Genomic DNA, 20,997 nt, shown 5'->3' with positions numbered 1-20,997 from the left:
ATTTTAACTAATGATTGTTCTATGGTATCAACAAACCAGGCCTGTGTTTCATGGATGGAGTTGATGTGAGGTGTTTCTTTTTTAAATAGCAAAAAAGGGGCATTTTCCCTGTTGTTTACTCAACAATCTTAAAGAGCACTACACACAGAAAGCAAATACTCTTTTGCAGCAGCTATAAGCTTTTCACAGATCAGCCCAGAAAAGAAAATGATTGAATTAGGAGCAATAATGGCTCCTTTTTTGCAAGTGAAAGAGACTAAATATTATTTGGAAGAGGTCCAAGCAAAGCTTTCCCAGCACATACTTTTTATTTGAGGTATAAAGGCCTGCAAAAAAAGTCCGGCCAGCTACAGCTTGTGAAGTTTGCCACCTACTGAGGAAAGCACAGCACAGCAACGCCAGAAAAAGGCAAAAAAATTTCAAAATGTGCTGAAGCTGTTATATGATGTAGCCATATTCACTCTTGGAGACTATGGCCATAAAGGCCATATGACCTCTAGACAGCTGACAATGGATCCATTGACAATGGAACAGAAATACTTCTCCTCCTACTACTTTATACACAAAGCCTTAGAGGCAGTGTTTTATTCTGAATCCGTCCTAGATTTTGTCTTACAAACCTAGAAATGACTGAAAAAAAGACTCCCAGGGAACATACAATTTCCTAGAGTTCCAAGGTGTTGAGATGTCCTAAGTCACAAACTGCTAGGTAATAAAAAGTCACACTGTAGCTATTTGTAAAATTATATTGGTAATTTTTACTCACCTCCAAGGCCTATAAGAAGTACTAAGAGTTTGTCTTTACAACAGGAGGCATATGAGAAATATTACCTGTTAAAGTTTAGAAATACCTGTTATGATTTAGAAAACCTCTCAGTATGCTTTTGTGTGAAATGCATGGCATATACGCAGCCTCAGAGCAAGGTGTAGAGTCTTTACACAGGTCATGAAGACATCACTGACCATGAGAGGGTTGCTCTCCTTTCAAATTCACATAGGCAAAATATGTATAAAATTCTGAAAGTGCTATTAAAACCTTTAATGGAGCCACGAAAAAAAAAATCAGAGTGTAAAAGCTTCAGAAGACTTAGAGCCCAGCCTGGTGTTCCTTCACATCTGGTCATCACAGTGTAAATAAAGCCTCATCAAAATAATATTCCCCATCTGCAGATGAGATGATTGCTGCCTGGCACAGCAGAGAGCAACAGCTCCACAGTGGAGCTCATCTCCCTCCCTTTGGAGCAGAAATCATCAGCACTGGCTGCTCCCAGGTGGGCTCCCATTTGAATTTGGAAAGCCTAAGGACCATCAGAGCTACCAGGAACATCTTGCACCAAAAGGAATCACAGTACATCTCTAGCAGGTGAGTACCTCTGCCCGAGCACACGGCAGTGACCTCGTGGCCCTCTGAGGGGAGGGATGCTCAGACTCCAGAGTCAGCTGCAATAAACCTTTTTGTGTCTCTGCAACTACAGAGCAAGCACTAACGGGGGAGAAGAAGTGTTCTGCAAGCAGCTAGAAATTCATAATTCTAAGGTTGACATTGTTATATGAAATTATGCCTAAATGGAATAACTATCCATTTATTTTAAAAAGATGTTTAAATAGCATATATACATAGATAGATATATGCATACATTTTTATACGTATGTATGTATCTGCATGAATGTATGTATATACACCACAGCAACTGATACCATATAAAAACACGTTAATACAGAGATGTACATGAAATACATGGAAAACAAAGATGCTGAACAATGACCCAAATTCTGGTAACTGGGTAATGTCATTCAAAAACATCACCTCTGACAGAAATGGTTCCGCAGACTATCACCCACATGGGTATATATGCAGATATATTGCATCTTACACAGACAGAAAATCTGGGTTTGACTGGCACAAGCTAAAAACCAGACATACTTCTTGGCAATAAATCATGATTATTATTGCAAAGCACTGAGAATGGCATACGCTACTCTACCCGAATTCCTGCACCCACAGTGTACTTTCAGCTCCGCACAAAGGCATAATTCACTACACGCTGAGCTGGTGTCCACTGCTGTGAACTGCTGTGTCAGCACTTTCAGAGCACCACACCGGCGCTCATCGAGGCTGTGCAGAGCCCGCAGGGCCAGCAGTGCAAGGTGCCGGGCAGCTCCGACACACACAAGGCGAGTGAGTTCTGCTTCCCAGAGCAGCAGCAGCAAAGGGCAATTGCTGTTCTTCCAATATACAGGCTGAGAGAGTGACTGGCTGAGTGAGCGGCGTCCTTCTTCAGAAGGTAAACTGCATCCCCTGCCGAGATACTCCCGGTCAATCAAATTGTAATGCTACAGCAAAGCTGATATACTCACTTTATGCTGTGATTAAGAGAGCAGTAGCTTCTAGCAAACTTGTCCTGAGAAAATCTTTTCACTTTGGCCCCTAAACTAATAGCAATGACTTTTAAAATTATCATGGTCGATGCAAGATAATGAAATAGATTTGTACACTCTACATTTCTTTGGCTTTCTTCCTGGTCAGCTAAATTAAGTTAGGGGAAAACATTTTGTTTCTTAAGTGCATTAACAAACTTCATTTACAATTGGAAGTAATTTGTCTCAGAATGTCCCATAAAATCAGCTGCCTACCCACCTGGTCCTCGTGCTTTATTATCTAATATTTCTTGCAGGTCTTCTTTATTTCTTCCATGTCACACTGCTCTGTTAAGTCTCTTGGTTCTCGTGCAAGGTAGCAAGCACAGCAAGGTGCTGGCAGTCAGGACATGTAGCCTCTCTGGGTTCTGCTATGCTGCCCTCCGTGGTCACAGCACGCACAGCTATTTTCTCAGTAGCCCCGGTTTTAAATTCCTTTCTCATTTTGGGCACCTACCTAAAATGCCCTGGTAGGAAAATGACAGATTTTCAAAGTTTTGCAACACTTGCTTTCTCTCCTGTGGATGGAGCAGAACATCAATGCATCAGGACCCTAAGCCCAGTCCTGGCATCAGGCTCAGCATCTACATGCCCACCTCAGTCTGCTCCTGCTCTGCTCCAAAATGGGCACACGCCCCAAGTGTGAATTGCATGAGATCCAAACGAACAATGCACAAGACAGTCTGAGAAGTTTGAAAACAATTAATCTCCATCTGTCTTAACCATCCCCGCTGATGTAATTTCAGATATGTCATTACCCTTCACACCCTAAATATCTGAAGGAGGTTGTCCAGTCCCATATGGCAGTTCTGTGCTTTGGATGTGCCAAATACTGTGTCTACAGGGCTAGAGACCTCCATGTCAAAGTGTACTCTCAGCTGGAATTTTGGCTGTCCCCCGCTCATGTCCTTGTGCGTCTGCAGCCAACAAGGCAATGACCAGTTCACAGCTATGGAGCCAAGAACCCATGACAACAGTTTTTAAAGATGTTTTATCTTGGTGATACCGATAGGATTTTTATTATGCCTTTACTCTCCAGACCTTGCTTTCTGCTTTTGAGACTGCTGTTTCCTCTGTGAATACCGTCTGCATTCAGTCCTCCAACTGCTTCTCCAGTGATCAGAACATCATCCTCAATAACATTGCACACATTTCTCAACTTGCTAATCTTGTTAGGGCTACAGCCATTTCTTTCATATCCTGAGAAATAACTCCCACAGCATCTTGTATTCCCAATTTCAGTTAGCTCCTGTGAAGAGCAACCCCTTTTTCCTCTGCAATTTCAGAGTCCTCCTTTGTTGTTTGTGTCGGTAAGGGTGAGGATAGCTCCTGGCAGCCATCGCTCTCCCTGGGGAGCAGAGTCTTTCCCTTCTGGGAAGTGCTGATCTGGTCATTTAGGTTATTTACTTCGGATGAGATAAGGATAGTAGAGGAGATTAACTTAGAAGAGGGAAAGAAAAAGCAAATGTGAGAGGCTGCAAATCACGAGATTCGTATCGTTCCAGGGTCCCTGCCCAGGAGCTGCTGCCCAGCCACTGCAGTTTGGGGCAGCGCAATAAGCCTGCCTTTTCCGCTGTACTCGTGTCCATCCTGCCTCTGCCATGGTCAGGGAGACCGGGGTGCTTTCCCTGGCATTGGTGAGGGAGCCTGGGCAGCACCCTCCCAGGCCTGGCAGGGGACCAGCTGGTGGGTACCACCCGGCACCGCCGCTCCCCCAGCATCCTGCAACCGGAGCATCGCTGGCGGCTCTTCCGGGAGCTTATTCAGATTTTGTCTGACTGGACATAAAACTGTTCTAAAGCCCCTCTGGATCAAAATGCTTCCTTCCTTTTAGAAATATATTATTCATATGTTTTCTTCTCTCTGACCAATAATGATACACCACTTTTACAAAACTTAAATTATTTAACTGCTTTTTGAATTTGCCTTCCCATGCAAGGCCTAACGTTTGGTAAAGATGCAACCATCCACACTCCCATGGTAGGAGACAAATCAACCTCCCTCACTCCTGATTTCTTTCTGGTGACTGGTTGGAAGACAGAGCAGTTTCAAGATTAAGATCAAGCCTAATTACTAATCAGCTCAATTTCAATATCTGCATCTGTCACTGGAAAAGTGCCACATCACCCACAAGCCCTACTGGGAATGCCCTCTCACGTGTTAAAAATAGTACTCGCTGTGCAGTTTTTTTAAGTAGGAAAGTTCAAAGCTGTAATTTTCTTTACATCATCTACCCTGTTTAAATTCCCTGTTTAATAAGTGTAGGATGGCATCCATACCATCTGTATGAAGAATGCCTGCAGCATGTTAAGAGGTCTGGAAATTTATGGAAGAGGCTCAAGGCCCTGTTTTCGCACACACAGTGAGTGTGCTTATTAATTTCACATGAACAGCAGTAAACATCCTGATCATGACCAGCTCCACCTGCAAAGCTTGAACAGGGAACAGCGGGAAGGAACATTGTGTCCTTGCTGGTCCTGGCCACTCTTTGGGACTGGGACACCCCCAGGCTCTGCTGCTGGACTTCCCTGCCCTGGATAGAGGTGTGGGACCGTGACTAGGTTATTCTCACTAGTGGTGGCTTGCCCCACATTCAGCAGAAAAGCTGGATTTCTCTGCTGGCCCCCTGGCTGCTTCTGGCCGTCCTTTTTCTCTTGCTCTGCAGCTGAGCAGGCTCACAATGTCATTTTTGCTACTGCTGTCCAGCTTAAATGGTCCGAGTGCAAGAGAGATGGCTGATGCGATGCCTGCTGGCAGAACACCTCATGTCCAGCCGGGTGCCAACACTGCAGTTCAAGCCTGGAGAGACTGCAAGCCTGGGGTGCTCTGCTTGGAGGAAAGCCTCACCAGAGAAACCGCTTGGGTAGTTCCCAGCATGCGCTCCCCAGCCAGCAGACGTGATCATGATTGCCCAGCTGAGAGAAGTCTCACTCCATACTACCCGTGCGCAGCAACCCACCCGACAGACTAAGCCCGAGGTCTGGTGAGCCAGAGGTCTCCTGCAAATGTGTTGCTGCCAGAAGCAGGTCTGTGATAGAGAACATAGGGTTCTTGGGTTTTTTTCTGTAACAGGGACATCTTGCAGTTTTTGGCATCATCTTTGTTTTCTCACCTGTGAGCTCATGCTCACAATGTATCCCCATCATTAACCAGGGCCACTTCAACACACAGCCACCCTGGAGGGAATGTGAATCCACAGCAGGCAAAGCCAGGTGCCCAGGACATGGGCTGCTCCCCTTGCTGTACACAGTACCCCTGGTGCTTCTGTCTTCAACACAGCGTGCTCTTCCCCTGCATTGTGAGTTGCTGGATTGTACGTACACCATCTACTCCCTCCATTTACCTAGCAGAGGAAGAGGGCTGTGCAGAAACCAGCTGGATTTGGGCTTGAGTCTTCATGGAGTTAGGAGAAGAGAGAGGTTAACTGGGTCTTGCTGAGGGTGGGCAAAGGATGTAGAGAAAGGGGGCAGGAAATTATCATTGAACAAGACCACCCCTCCCACTACCCCTCCCAGCTTCTCTTCCAGGTACGAACCCTGGGATGGTCCAGACCCACAGAAGGCATCAGTCCAAAAAGGAGAGCGGAGTGTACTAGTGATGAAGGGCCTCTTGTCCACTACAGAGGTTGGACAAGGTGCCTACAGAATAAGATTGAGGAAACAAAACTTTGTTCTGTAACTATTATTTTCCTGCCAGATACTTCTGCCCCCTGTGCTTTCTGCTCAGATTGAATTGCATAGTGCTCAAACGCCTACCTCCAAGCCTCAAAAGAAATGGTTTTAAGTGGCACGTGTGCAGGGTCAGTTGTCACTAAGGTATCTTCACTTTGTAACTAAATAAGCAGTGAACACTCTTCGCCACTACTGGGTGTTTCATCCTACTTTGTTTAGAACTAAACCCTTTCCTGAGTCTGCGAGAGCCAATTTCACTGGTTTTGAAGGAACCAAAATGCTTGTATCCGAGACTGCAATTTGGCCCTTAAAAGGCTCAGACACAGTATCACAATTGTTAGCAAACAGCTGTTTTCATATCTGCTCTTAAACAAATCATATGATGTAAAATAGAGAAAATACAAATATTAAAGAACAAAGGAGGCGTAGGGAAAAGCAAGAAAAAGTAAAAAGTGAAACACTCTGGAATCCTAAGACCCTGGCTGACAAACAGATCTTAAATAAAACAGAAATTAAACACAGGCTAATAGAGTTGTAAGTCTCAGTTAAAAAACTAAAAGCCAAATCTCAGGTGATGTCAAAAGCTGCACTGTAATGCTTATTCAGTAGAAGATTGGATCAGCGAGATCATTAACAAGAAATGCTTTTTATAGCAATGCTAGGTATCATTACAGGCCTAAAATCATATGCTGGGTATCTTAGTTGCTTAAAGGACAAACACTTCCCTAAGCAAGTCTGTTCCAGATTGAAGTTAAAGTCCACTCAAAAATGCATTTCAATAAATTTTCTTAAATCAAAATCTTATGAATATCCACGGGAATATTACTGAAGAAAAAAGGTAACACTCTCTAATGACATTTCAATTTAATAAAATGCAGCTTGTGCAAACTACTAACAACATGAACTGAAAGGAAGTAATATAGCTTAAACTGGCTGAATTTCCAGAACATCAGCAACAAAAAAATCTCATGCTGCAACATAACAATCCATTTTATTTCAAACAAAATGAGGATTTCAATACTATTCCATCTGGCTTTCTTCAAAAGCCTTTGACAAATCAGCCACTTACTGAGTTAAGAGATTGAACAGACCTTTCAAAAAGCCTAAAGTATAAACAAACTTGAGCTCAGATAATCAGTTTCTGCTTGATTGTCAGCTGTTTTTGTGCCATAGAATGTTTTCCTGATTATTCTCCAACATCCAGAAACTGGTATTTCAGGGTGGCTGTGGCTTCATATTTCTTACATGGAATTGTCCCACAAGGCCTCCTGAACTTTTTCTGAGAAGATAGCATCATCCAGGCTCTGTAACAGAAATGTTCACAGCCCCTTCATGGCGCACAGAAACATTACATGGAGACTTTGATGAGAAAATACTTGAAACCATTTGAAAATACTTCAAATTCTTGAACCACCACTAGCTTTTTATGCCTTAAAAATGTCAGCCTTTTCTGGATGAAACTGCCTCTGATGTCACCGGTTGCCAGCTCCCCTGGAAGATCAGTTCTTCAGAAAGGTTTGAGATGTTGGGGGGGTTTTTTTTGTCTTGTTTTTAAAAGTTGCACTGTTTGAGCTAAACTGATCTAAACAAGCTTTTGCTGATGGTATATTGTTTTCTAGTGCCTGAGGTACACGGCAGTAGCCAACACAAGGTCTCTCAAAAATGTCAGCATGGTGCTAGCGGGGCGAAGAAAAAACTACCCCAAGAAACCCTGCTAAATGGCACAGCAGCATGGTGTGAAACTCCAGATGGTGCCACTGCAGCTCTGGAAACTTCTGGTTTCTTCTCAAGATGTTGCCAGGTACTTCTAAACCCTGTTCAGTAATGTAAACCACACAAGTGTTTTACAGTGCTACAGTAATAGCTGGCCATTGGAAACCAATTAGTACGATCAGATAGTCAGGTTACACCAAGTACACTGGAATCTATATGGATGCACTGGGTGGATAACGGTGGATTATTTGTCATTTAAAGTAGGAGTTACAATGCAAACTCTTTCCTGTGAGATCTAGTGGGGCTACTGCCCCAGGCTGCTGCCATGCAATTTGGGTAGCAGCTGCCAAAATTCAGGTAGAACCGGAGAGTTTAATTGTACTTGAGCGTTCACAAAGAAATAGCTGGGAGACAGAGCCTACAGCTACATTTATCTAAGCAACTTACTTTCTGAGAAACAATGTTTTTAATTATAATAATTAACAATACAATGGATTTATGTCCAAAAAACTCCTGCGTATGTCTGCTGTAAACTACCTAGTCACAGCAGCTGAGTCCTTGCACTTTTGCAGTCAGCCTGTTACAACTTTTACCTCGCCTAGCTGTATCGCAGCAGTAAACGGGATTAACAAAGGCTAATACCAATCCTATTAACTTCTCAATCAAAAGTGTATTGGAACATTATCTTTTTTTTTCATTTTTGTATTTGTGGAAACTTATTGAACATACTTCTAGACGTAAACATAGAAAGATGTGTTACGTGACCTCTCCCTAGCTAAAACACTATTTTAAATACTCCATTCATCCAAGATGCCTTAACTGCATGTTTATGACCACCTTAGGCCAGTATGCAAGTTACCAAATGCAGAATGTGCATGTGCTGGGGGAACAAGATGACAGAATAGGATGTTGGAAACATGCTTGATTTATGGATGAACATACTTCACTCTTCAGGTAGTAGATCAGGTCTTCTGCCCATCTCTCAGCATTGCTTCTGGTTCACCACAGATACGACACGGTAGACTCTCTCTAGCAGAAGGACTACTGGACTAGAAGTAGAATAGTCCAACCCCACTCACTCTTTTAATAGAAATCATCAGTTCCTTCGATGGCGTCACAGCAACACATGCCAGCTAAAAGTTTGCCCCCAATCTGTTATTTCAGTGTTATGATTTAACTGCATGCTTTAAATTGGTCAAAATAATGGTTTTCTATTCCGAATGAAATCCAACTTCAAACTTAAGGTTCTGCTTGAAGGTCCTACTGTCTCTCCCCGGAAATAATCCTCTGTTAATGTAAGGTACTTATTCAGATCTTGTGACTGAAAGCTGAGAAACCTGAGAGTTAAAAACTGTGCACGTAAACAGATAGTTCATGAAAGTCCAATGGATTTAATCATTGCTAAAAATTTTCACCTATTGGCAGAGCTGTCAGATCCATGCTACAAAAACAATCTTGTAATTTAAGAAGTTTCATTTACGAAAACACCACAAGCTGCAATTAAAACTTAGAACAGGAAGAGATGAATTGACATACAACATGTTCTTCACGAAAACCTTCAAATTCACAAGGCAGTATGTTACTGCAACACATTCAGAGTTCCTCTTGCCAGGATTACTAATCAATACTACGGCTCTCTCCAGGGGTATCTCTTCAGGGATACTTTTTCACAAATGCATTGCATTTTAACATACTTCTCATGCGCCAAACAACTCAAAGAATTGCGTAGAAAAAATTTTAGTAAGAATATGATTTTTCATGTTGCCTATCAAGTGGCAATGACTTCCACTGGGATTTTTTACTCTGCTCCTTATCAGTGTTTTCTTTATTGTTTTGTGTGACGAGATCTTGCAATATAAGACCTTCACATGGCCATTGCACTACATCATCTCATTTTTATAGTGACTGTTACAGAAATTGATCCATTGAATCGATCCAAGAGGCTCTCTTCCTTGAAAGAAGTATGTACTTTACTATGTAGCTAATTATTTACTGCATTGGGAAATACAGTTAAATTATTCCATACCACAAATTGACTAAAGATGTATGAGCTTTCATTAAATGAATAGCAACAAAGAATGGAGTTTTCTCAGTTATTTCTGAAATAGTGTAATATCCCAGCTCATTCTAGGGGCCCTGGTGCAAAGTTACGTGGGCTTTTGTTTTTTAATGTACACCTAAAACAGGTAACACAGATGATACCTTTCCACCCATCATAACTGTATTACCCCCTGCAAAGAACAAATTACTTAATGAACAGACAGAACTGGGAAGGGAGGCCCTCAACTCCGCACTCCCCCAGCACACACATGCTGGTCAAACATAGATTTATCAGGCAAAGCAGAAAGAAAAATTTGTGGTCTGCCTTCCTCTCCATCCCCTTACACCCCATCTAGATAAACTAAGCAGGTCACCCCATGGACGTACTCATCCCTGCCAGGTGCTGTCTTGGCACAGCAGCATAAGGTATTTGGGGAATCTGAATGCTGAAGAATTCACTTGGTTTTATGTAGTAGTTGGGCATGTAATATAACCATTATGCGATTTATATTTGTATGATTTTATTGTCAGAAATGCTTAGAAATGTTGTTCACACACACAATGTTTCACTGATGGTTTAAAATCAAAGAACCAGTCTGGAAATCATCCAGATCACAGTAAACATGTTAGCATGAGCGTTTCTCATGAAGTCAACTGGTAAAATGTAAACATCTTTTTATAAAGAGTTTGAGCTCTTTCTCAGTGGCTTATGGAAGGCATCCTGCTCTCCCAAACCTTAGACTTCCTACCCAAGTCAGGAAACAAGGGATTAAAGCTTCTTCTTAGCCTGTAAAATGGACAGTCTCTTTGGTTGTATTGGTAAACTATCCCCCTCAAAGTGCCAGACAATCACCTCCAAACAGATAGCACACATTTTTGGATTGAAACAATTTATTATGTAGTGAAAAATACAATTGCTGCAGTCGTATTAGCTTCTGTGTCAAAAAAGCACAATCCACTGAAGAATAGCTTCAAAATTAAGTGTAAAGGTCCACAAACATTACAGATTTCACAGGAAATTCAACAGCAAGAGCTTATAGGACGACTGACAGAACATTAACTAAAACAGCTGTTCAAAAATTTGGAAAAGACTATTTTATTAGCATTCTGAAAAAAGCTGTACTCTAATATCAACTCATTTCTAGCTTTTTCTTCTAGGACAATAGGCTCTGTCCTCTATATCCTCTACTCAAACTGTTGCTGCTATTAATTCACTAAGTGATTTATTTATTTATTTTATCCCCTCAAAATGAGTGCAGGTATTAAACTGTGCTATAGTGGAGAACAGACAGTTGCTACGAAGTCTACAAAAACCCTGTTTTAAGAACAGTGCTCTTGGGAAAGCTGCTTATTCTATGAAAATTGGGCCCACCTAAAACCATTAAATGTTTAACATCTGGCATTACAAAACTTCCATGTTTTTTCCACAACTTAGTATGTTTTTTTAGACATCGGTCAGCCTAAGAAATGGCAATTAGTCATAGTTCTGCAAGGTTTTCACACAGGCACAGAATCCTGTTCAGGCTGTACTGATGACAGAAAGCCTTCATGCAGGAACTCTAAACACCGTTTCTCTGCAATTATCAACAGGGAACTCCAACAACATGAAATCAGCAAGTGCCTAGATTTCAGGAGCTGGAAGGATTTAAGGACTTCAGAGTACTTTGTATTAACGCTGGTTTGCAATTTGTACATTGTTTCTTCGAATATAGTCTCTGTAAGAGCAGAATTCACTCTCCATAGCCCCCTCAGGAGCATAGCTCCTTCTCCCTAATTTGGCCTGAAGGGACATCTGTCCCCATCAGCCCTTTTCTTAAGCAGAAAAAATTGCAGAAAAATAAGCAGAAAAAATTATGTTCTGCATTACCCTCTGGATCATATTGCCTCCTTTTAGCCAGCAAGTGATTACTCTGCACTATGATTTTTCTTACTTGACACTTTTCTATCACAATCGATTTGCTTTATCCTTTCACATTATTCTGTTTGGTCCCACAGTCTAATGTGACATCAATGGTTCAGGTGCTACGGAAATCCCTATCCAATATATCCCTAACTTCTACCCCACTCTTATCCTTCACACCCAAATTTCTCCTGCATTTTCCACCTTGATCCTTTCCTAATGGCTATCCCTCTTTCCCATCTGAATGGGGGCATCTGCTACAGCTAGCAAAGACAAGCAGGTATCTCGGTTCTGCATTATTCCAGGGAAGCAGAGAGCACAGATACTAATGACAGACAAAAGATTTTTCTTTGAAGGCTCTGCTACCCATTTCAGGCAGACAGGTAAGAATAGGATTCCAACCCAGCTGCCATAGGCAAGTAATGAAAAATTCAAGGAAGAAAAATAAAAGCAAAGAAATGGCTCTGTTTTACCTTTTTAGCTTCAGAAGCGTCCAGAAGGAAAACAGCTACCGACAAACTTCTCACTGTTCCAGCTGGGTTTCACACACCAGAAACACTGGGCATGTAAGAGTTTTCAAAGTCCACCAGGATGTCACACTGGAGGGCATTCAGACTGGTAGACCTAATCTCATTTAGGTGCATAGGTAAGATTCCTGAAGTTAAGGAAACTTGCTTCTGTCAGAAAGCAGGAGTTAACTTTCCAATGTCAGTCAGTAAAATTTAAATTCAGTTTTGCAGTGGACCCAAAATCAATTGGTATCCCTATTGCAACATACTATTTGAGTAGCATATAAAATAAAAACCACAAGAGTTTTAATATAAGTTAACTGAAAAAGATAGAAAACAGAGCATTCATAATATAAGGTCCACCAGTTTACCAAGTGGCACTGAAGACTATCCACTGGAAATGTTCAGACAAGAAAAGATAAAATTTGACTTTAATTAGATTGCATGACTCCAGAAATCCCAGAGATATCAATGCAGTAACTTTTCACTTACAACCTGTAAGCAGAACATGAAGCTAGCTTATTTGGCTCCTCTTCAGACTTCCTTAAAAGAGGATGACTTGTTCAATAAGCAGAACTGTTACTACTCAACAGCATACAGTATTCCGGGTGAAGAGTTCTAATTTTCAGGCTTGTTTATTTTCTTCTGCTTAAACTATTAAAATCTTAGTTTGAGGAAAAACAGCCACAGCACATCCTGTAAGTTGTTTCACATTCACTACATGCTAAAACATATGGATTGTCATTGGCCTCGAGAGTACACTGCATTTTAAGTAGCACCCTGTTTAACTGTTCATCTTCTATAGAGACCTTGAACTCCCCACAACGCATTCCTCTTTCAGCCCTCTTCCTTTTCTTTCAGCTCACAAGAATCTGATTTAAAGCAGCTACCACTTCAAAGATTCATTTTGCAATAGACACAATGATTATTTGTATTATTTGTATTATTAACTGGAATAAATTAAATAAATTGCTTCCACAGAATACAGACAGACTAGCAAAATTCATGTAAAATACAGGAGGAGCAGTTTCCATTTGGGTTGTGAAAAGAAATTGATCTTGAACTTTAGTTGTATTATACATAAAACAAATGTAAACTTTTCTTTCAATTCGTTTTCTATCCAAGTGTATAAAACAATGAATAGTAGGTGAAAAAACAGCTAACGTTTTCTGATTGTCAACAATGATGGGAAGTTTTGAATGTTCCTATGTAAAAACTAAAGCAAATTGATTTGAAGTAATTATATTAATGTGACTGTAGTCTGGAAAGAGATTTAAGGCAAGCTTGAGCATACACATTCTAAACCATATAAAATTTTAAACTACAGCTGGGTTCCTTTGTAGAATATTGTTTAAGCAGGTTCACCAACGCATGCAATACACAACCTCTCTTTTAAGAGAGATAAATAATCTAATCAAGGTGAGTTGGGCGTATTGGATGGAAGTTTTATACCTGTACCTCAGCATATTTAGACATTGTGTTTTGCCTGGACATAAGCTCCATCCCCTTGGGTAAAACTGTATTAAAAATAAAACCATACTTAAATTCATACTGCCCTCTTTTCTACACCAAGTTTAATTCTGAAGATCTCCTAATGCTCTGAAACAAGTTAAGCCTAACGTAAGCTATATAAGTAGCATTAACCTAATTTTACATATCCTTCCACCCTGATTTTAGATACTGAAGTAAGAGCAGGTCATTTAAGCATCTCAAAAAAAGTTATCTTAATATAGTCTTACATCCATTTTACAGTAAGAAAATTAAGCTTTGAGATCCACATTTACAAGCTTAAGTATACAAGAATATTAACCTCTCAAGTGGGATTTCAGTAAAACCTTAACAGTTTTCCCACACAGTGGCATGTCATCAACACTGAGTATTCTTCATCCTATGGCTTCAGACGAGGTAGGTAATGAATCTGGCCCACTCAGCGTGGATGCTCTAACTACAATTTTTATGGTACAAAAGCACGGCACAGACAACAGACACCTCCTACTGATAATGCATTTGAAGAAGTTATCTCTTTACATGAGTGACTAAATCTAGGAAGGTATTCCTAGCTGTGATTACTAGCTGACATATAGTTCTCCATAGACTGGAACTGCATGCTTACACTTCTACAAAGAGGAGAATATTTAATTTTGCATTCATTAAACATTGAATTTACTATGCTAACCATAGGCTCTGATTTTTTCCAGAGTTTACTCTTCTACGAACTGCAAAGTTCAGAGCCACAACGCTTAAATTTCTTTATGAAGCTGTCCTACAGGATTTATTAAAAAATGTGTAAATAACAAGACCAGATTTAAAAAACAAAAATCCCAACCAAAAAACCCACAAACAACCAAACTGAGCTAAGGTCCCATCACCACTGATATCCTTCCCCTGGCTCAAATACAGGAAGTCCAAATGTTGAGCTGATCAGGTAACTATAGCTTAGACTTATAAATGTCACATAACTTCTGCCAAATGCTTGCATTAATGCAGATGTAGTTCCTATCTTTGTGCTTATATCTTTCTTCAGTGTGTCTTCTTTTCCTTCTTCTATTCAATGTACTTCCTTTATTCAATACTCTACAAGCACTTTAATCTAGCTTAAAGGTTTTATTCTGGGTTATGGTATGTCTAATAATTGAGAGTAAACTAGTGTCTTACAGACAGCAACAACTATACAGGAGCATCTCCATTCTTTTCCCTTTCTGTGAGCTAAGTTTTCTACTATCTCTGTTCTTATGATAACCATAATCACTATTCTCATAATTCAAACCATGGTAATTAAGTTGACCTATTTGCTGGGAAGCACCAGGTAAAGTTACATGCAACTATGGAATTGTTTAACCATTAAAAAATAACTTTGAATGTTTACTTTCCTAAATGTTACTAAAACTAAGCCCTGCACACATGTAAAAAGATCGTCTTCTCCCTGTTTTTAATGCTAAGATTTTAAAAGAATCCTAGGAGTATATTATGTCTAGTTCTCACTGAATTTAATGACATAACTGATAACAGAATGAGTTAATTATTAATCACTCCTGTATTTTATACCATTTAAAGGTATTCTTTGATCTCTGGTGAGAAATGAAGAGTAAATTAGTTTATTTTATATTTGCTAACTACGTTTCAAAAGACCCTCTGTTCTCTCCTGGACCTTGATAGCTTTGTACAACCTCTCAGCCTGGATAGGTTGTGTAAGAGAGCTATATGCCCAAGATAGCGTGTTTAACCTTGAGATCAGGCCTTTTTTTTGATATTGTTTTGATAAATCTCAGCTGAAGGTTCTTTATGCGCAACTAGAATGCAGTGCCAAATTCAGCACTTGGTAGCACAAGCATAAAATGGAATTTATTCCTCTGAAGTAAGAAACCATTCCGATGCATCAAAATGAACATTTCTACATGCTCTTAAAACCAGAAAGTACTTCATCATCCCTCATCCTCCATTATTCTGACCTTGGTTTTACTCAAGTACCAGATACGAACATGTGCAAACCTCAGTAGTTAAAAAGCAAATAAACCGCACCACCACTGCAAATATAAACATTCTTTGTTGAACTATGCAGTGTAAGAATATACAGAAACAAAAGGACATTAAACATTAAGATTAGTAATAAAATAATTGCAAAGTCTAAGTTGGATTTGTTACAAGAAATTACTTCTTTTATACATCAGTTGGCAAGGTGTTTTAGAAACATAACAGGATCTGATTATTGTACATTTTTCTGGCCATAAGGTGCTAAATACAGCTGCTACCCATGTGTATTAGAAGAGAGATAAAACAATCTTTAATCACCTTTCTTTTAACATGTATTTCCTTTCAATTTTTGTTAAAAAGCTAGGACTTAAAAACCATAATACAATGATCTTTCACCAACAGACTGAACATTTGAATGATATGCACAGACAGTAAGTTTTTTGTAATATTTTTCTAAGTAGACAACTCTTAATCAAACAGAAGCTTTGTCTTACAACCAGGCTACTTCATTATTCCTCGCCTTAAAAAAATATACATCTATTATCAGAAAGATCTTGTCATAACATAACTAGGTAAGTTTAGCTTTGCTTGCCTAAGCTAAGGACTTAGTTTTGCTCTTGTATATATAATAACTCCTACTCTTATCAATGAAGGTTATAGCATCATAGGTAAATGCTCAGATTTGCTCAGTTTCAAAGTTTCAGCACATTATTCAAAATTCCCATGGGACACAAGCAAGTGAGGTGAAGATTATGAAGAGCAGTAAGACTAAGTCAGAGTTGTATTTAAGGCCCAGTACAGATACAGCAGGTAAAAAAAAAAAAGCTATAGACTTTTCATCCGAACTCGTAGCCGCAAATCGCTTAACTTAGATATAATGTACTAAATGATACTGCAACAATGACACATTGTGTTGGGGAGACATGCACTTCTTCCACAGCATTTGGAAGACAAAGCATCTCTACAGCTCTACAGAGACCTACCTTAAATGAAGGGTTACAAATCACTCTCACACATTTATATTTCCACTGTTAGTAAGTTGGAAAAAAAATGCAGAATAAAGCTCAGAATCTTGATGAATCGGGCTTTCTAACAAACGAGTTTGGAACAGCAGCACAGAAAAGGAAACAAGCTGTAAATAGTACTTATGCTGGGAACCGCAGGGCATCAAAACACTACAGAGGGTGCTGCAAACTTGTGTTGATACGCCTGTTCTCTGCATGAGTGCAAAAAGGCTGATCCCAAAAGAGACAAAGTGTAACATACACAGGGCGTTAACATTGACTTTGGAAGGCTGAACTGAAGAAAACAAAGTTCTCTTTTACTCTCTCTGCAGTCAGTATCATTATCCATGAAAAAAGTATACTGCTACATGACACTTTGTACTAAACTTTCAAAAAATCAGCTTCTAAGGAAGCTCATTGTTTACTTTTTGTTAATTTTGATTTCTATCCCAAATCACCCATAAAATACTAACTGTAAGACACTCCCCACAAAAACAAGAGATCAGAGACTACTTCACGCTCCACCCTGAGAGTCTGTAGTCCCAGTTCTAACTTCTGTACAGTGAATTACTATTTGAAACACAAATTATGAAAGTTTTACCGGCAATTGTTTTCACTACCTTTCAGGAGAAAATGAGTGGTACCATTTGATTGCTACAATCCAATAATCAGATTAAACCAAAATAATGCTAAACTGAACATGTAAATACCCAAAGAGGTACTAAAAGTATTGTCTGAAAATACAGTGTACAGAATTTTATTTTTGCTGCCTGCAGCTTATAATTAGATATGTATAGATGGGCAAGTAATTAGAGAAGTCTGCTGGTAGCATATGCTAATCTCCGTTGACAAAGAGACAAATACCTTTTGTACTTCAGCTACAATCAATAGAATATATTTTAGAATAAGCAAGCTGCATTTTTTCAGTGATTCAGTGTCGCAGGTATCTAAGCTTCAAACCTACATGTGTATAATTTTACACAATAATTTAGTTACGCATTTACAATAGGCACAAATCCAAACCAGTGAAGACAACAGACTTTGGATCAAGTTTCCACTTTGAAAGACCCATTATGTTTATTTAGCTAGTATTTTTAAACTCTTACTTCACCTGTATGCCACTGTATTACAGATTTATATGCAATTAAATGACTCAGTTATTTATAAAGTCATAGAAGAAAGCTGTGCTCTCAGCCACTTGAGAAGAATAACCATAGCATTTACACTATATTGACTGCTTAATTAGAAACTTTCAGTTACTCGTTTACTGAAGACATGTTTTTCACCTATTTATTTTGTTCTGTTTTTTCTTGGGTGGGAGTTAAGGGCAGAGAATAATATACAGGAGCATAGTTACTAATTAATTTACTGTGCAGAAGTAAATATACTGGCATTAATAAAATATGGAAATGGGCAAGTTTTGCAGTAATTAGTGAAAAACAATTATTGGGTGTAGACTTAAATAAAAATCAAGTATATTCTTATGTTTAAGAATAGACAGATAGCAGAATCTGCACATACAATGAATTGGGAAACTCAAATTTGATACTGCTGTTCACATATTAATGTGAAAAGAAAAACACATGCACTTATAAATGTACGTCAATTTTACATGGTAGAAAGTAGAAAGTTGTGATTAGAATATGCACATTGTCCTAACTCCAAGTTTAAAAGTGGATTCACTTTTTGATGCACAATCAACTTGCATTAATAAGAGTTATTCCCATTATTAGGAAAATAAATTCTGCAAATTTTTATTTATTTTGGTTGGAATCCAAGAACAGAAAATACCAACAAGGGGGTTAGACTTCAAATATTAGAAGACTGCTTCAAAAAAGGAAAAGAACAATCCTTTCTCCAGATCCATACAAGGGAAGATGAGAAGCAATCAGTTTCAGTTGTGCCAACAATTATTTGGGGTAGACATCAGGAAAAATTTCCCGATCTTCTCCCACTGGGAAAGACATCCTGTGTAAGTTACAAAATCTCTCACAGTGCAAATTCTTTTTTCAAAAAACAGGTTAAACAAATCTGTCAGAAAGGACATAAGACTTGATTCTGCTTTAGGGCCCTGCTTTTCTATGACTGAAAAATATCCCCTGTAACCACTTATTTTGAGTGAAATAGACCTGCAAAGACATTATACTTGTAGCCCTGCTTAACTTTATCTGACAGTGTAAAAATATTGCACTTCAGACAGGTTCATTTTGTTCCCAAAATGAAATTAAGTCAAAGATGATGAATTTTTCCCTCTGGAACACAAATTTCAGAATATGGTATGCCAAATGTGGGTAAGGTTATCTGCAGACTTTGCACTTTTGTTCCAGATGCAAAAAGGTCTCAAGCATACTGCAGAAAATCAAACCTTCAAAAAACGCAGAAATTATCACTAGTTCCACTGCATAACCAGCATCTGTTTTCATATAAAAAAATAAAGTGTTTGCATTAAACTTTATTGCACCATCAACTTTTTGTTAAAATATCCCCCATTCAAGTCAAATATTAAATTATTTTTATCAAACAAAATATAAGGTCTTCTTTAAAGTATCAAGTAGATATAGTATATGCGCTATACAGAGAAAGAACAGTCTAAAGGAATGACATACATCAAATCAGAGATGACAGAAAACAATCATTAGGTTGTTTCTTTTCCATGATTAAAAAAAGATTGCAAAAAGATTGTGTAGGCTATTGAATGCATTATATGCATGAAAAGCATCCCTCCTCATTCAAGGTGTTGAAGCAGGTGACACCTTCAAGCTGTCAAGTGCTGCATGAATTCTGAAGTGCAACCTGGACTCCATAGAGTATTCTTTGTAGTTGTTTCTGTGAACAATAAAGTTATTTTAAGAAAAACATTTTTGGCCTTGATTTGTTCTACTGCATACATGCACTGAAGTACCAAAGTTAACAGCCTTTATTGCTTTAACTGAAAACAGAGGCCGATACACAGATGAGTTATGAGACATTTAAAGCTACATCTACAAACTGAGCAAAGACTTATACCAGTACTAACAATTAAGTGTCCTGATAAACTGAATCCATGTCTTAGCATCTCTCACTTATTTTGATCCTTTCAACAGCCCTCCCAATTACTGAAGCTTGCTATGAAAAGACAATCTAGAAGACTAAAGAAAAGAAAGGTTGTTAGCTGAAAGTGTATGTTCAGCTTCAAAACACAACTCAGCCAGAGTAATAAAAAAAAAAACACAGGGAAATCACATTATGTAATCCAAACGGGGGAGCGGGGGCGGGGGGAAGGCAAAAAACTACTATCTTTCTAAAAAAGGTTTTAGAAGATTGTTTCTAATTCACATTTACAACACTATTGCATGATTGGTATACTTCTCTGTGCACACAAGGGGCAAATTCTACCCCACGCTACAATCTACAGAGGAAGCGAACGTGCTGCTCTACAGTAAATTGAGCTCCCTACTGCTCTTCTGTGACAGGATGTAAAAGCAAAAAGGGAGGTGGTCAGAAGTGTGTATTGCTTTTAACCTGCTCCCACTAACACCTTTACTGCAAGCAGATGTAAGCCCCCCAGCTGCTCTCTGGGACAGAGGCGGTATAGATCCTTTCTCCGGACTCTCCAGCTCCATCCCATGCCTGCAGTGCAGCCTCAGCATCTCTGAAGTCTAAATGAAAAGGAGACGTTTTCCCTTCATGCTGTGTCTTGTTTGATATTGTCTACTCCACTGTGTCTGAAGGACAGAGTTTCTTGAAACTGTAAAATTCAACTCCATCGGACAACTTTTTCAAGTCAAGAACACGGATTTATAATTACTTGTATTTTGCACAGAGGCTGGCGGGAAGAAAAAACATGTCCTCATTGCTAAAGTTACTCAGTTATTCTTAATCTACAGGCTGATACAAATAAAAAAAAAATCAACTTACTTTGCAGTTTCTATGTATCTTATTGCTTTTTCTCTCTCATCCTGTTGTTTGTACAGAAGGCCCAACTCATACAGGGTGAACGGCACCAAATAACTATCATATTTTATTTGCTTCTCACTAGAAAACCAGAAAAATACAGAAGTGGTTAATTACAACCTTTCCTCAAGTGACCGGTTAACTTTTAAATGCAATCACTGCCTGTAAAAATACATGGCCAGAGAAAACATTCTGGAACCTTTTTTCTGGTTAACTGTGCACATTAATTATACCTGTAAAGAGTGAATGTAACATACTACCAACATGACCTTCTAGGAGCAAAAATTTATTCTTTCCTACTTCCCATTTGTATTGCGGCATGAACACAATTCCAAGAC

General features: G+C 39.2%; 1 protein-coding gene across 1 annotated transcript in view; it reads right to left on the bottom strand.

Annotated features, from left to right (window-relative positions):
* Positions 1-15,776: 15,776 nt before the first annotated feature.
* TTC39B (tetratricopeptide repeat domain 39B) overlaps positions 15,777-20,997 on the bottom strand; it is a 75,075-nt gene continuing 69,854 nt past the window's right edge. Inside the window, exons 18-19 of the mRNA XM_075138073.1 lie at positions 20,624-20,740; positions 15,777-19,552 (exon numbers count right to left, since the gene is read on the bottom strand). Of these exons, the coding sequence (XP_074994174.1) occupies positions 19,456-19,552; positions 20,624-20,740 (214 nt within the window). The 3' untranslated portion in view covers positions 15,777-19,455. The remainder of the gene's footprint in view (positions 19,553-20,623; positions 20,741-20,997) is intronic.

This window comes from Calonectris borealis, chromosome Z (genome assembly GCF_964195595.1).
Source record: "Calonectris borealis chromosome Z, bCalBor7.hap1.2, whole genome shotgun sequence".
Classification (NCBI taxonomy): domain Eukaryota; kingdom Metazoa; phylum Chordata; class Aves; order Procellariiformes; family Procellariidae; genus Calonectris; species Calonectris borealis.
This window is presented reverse-complemented; position numbering and strand designations above follow the sequence as displayed.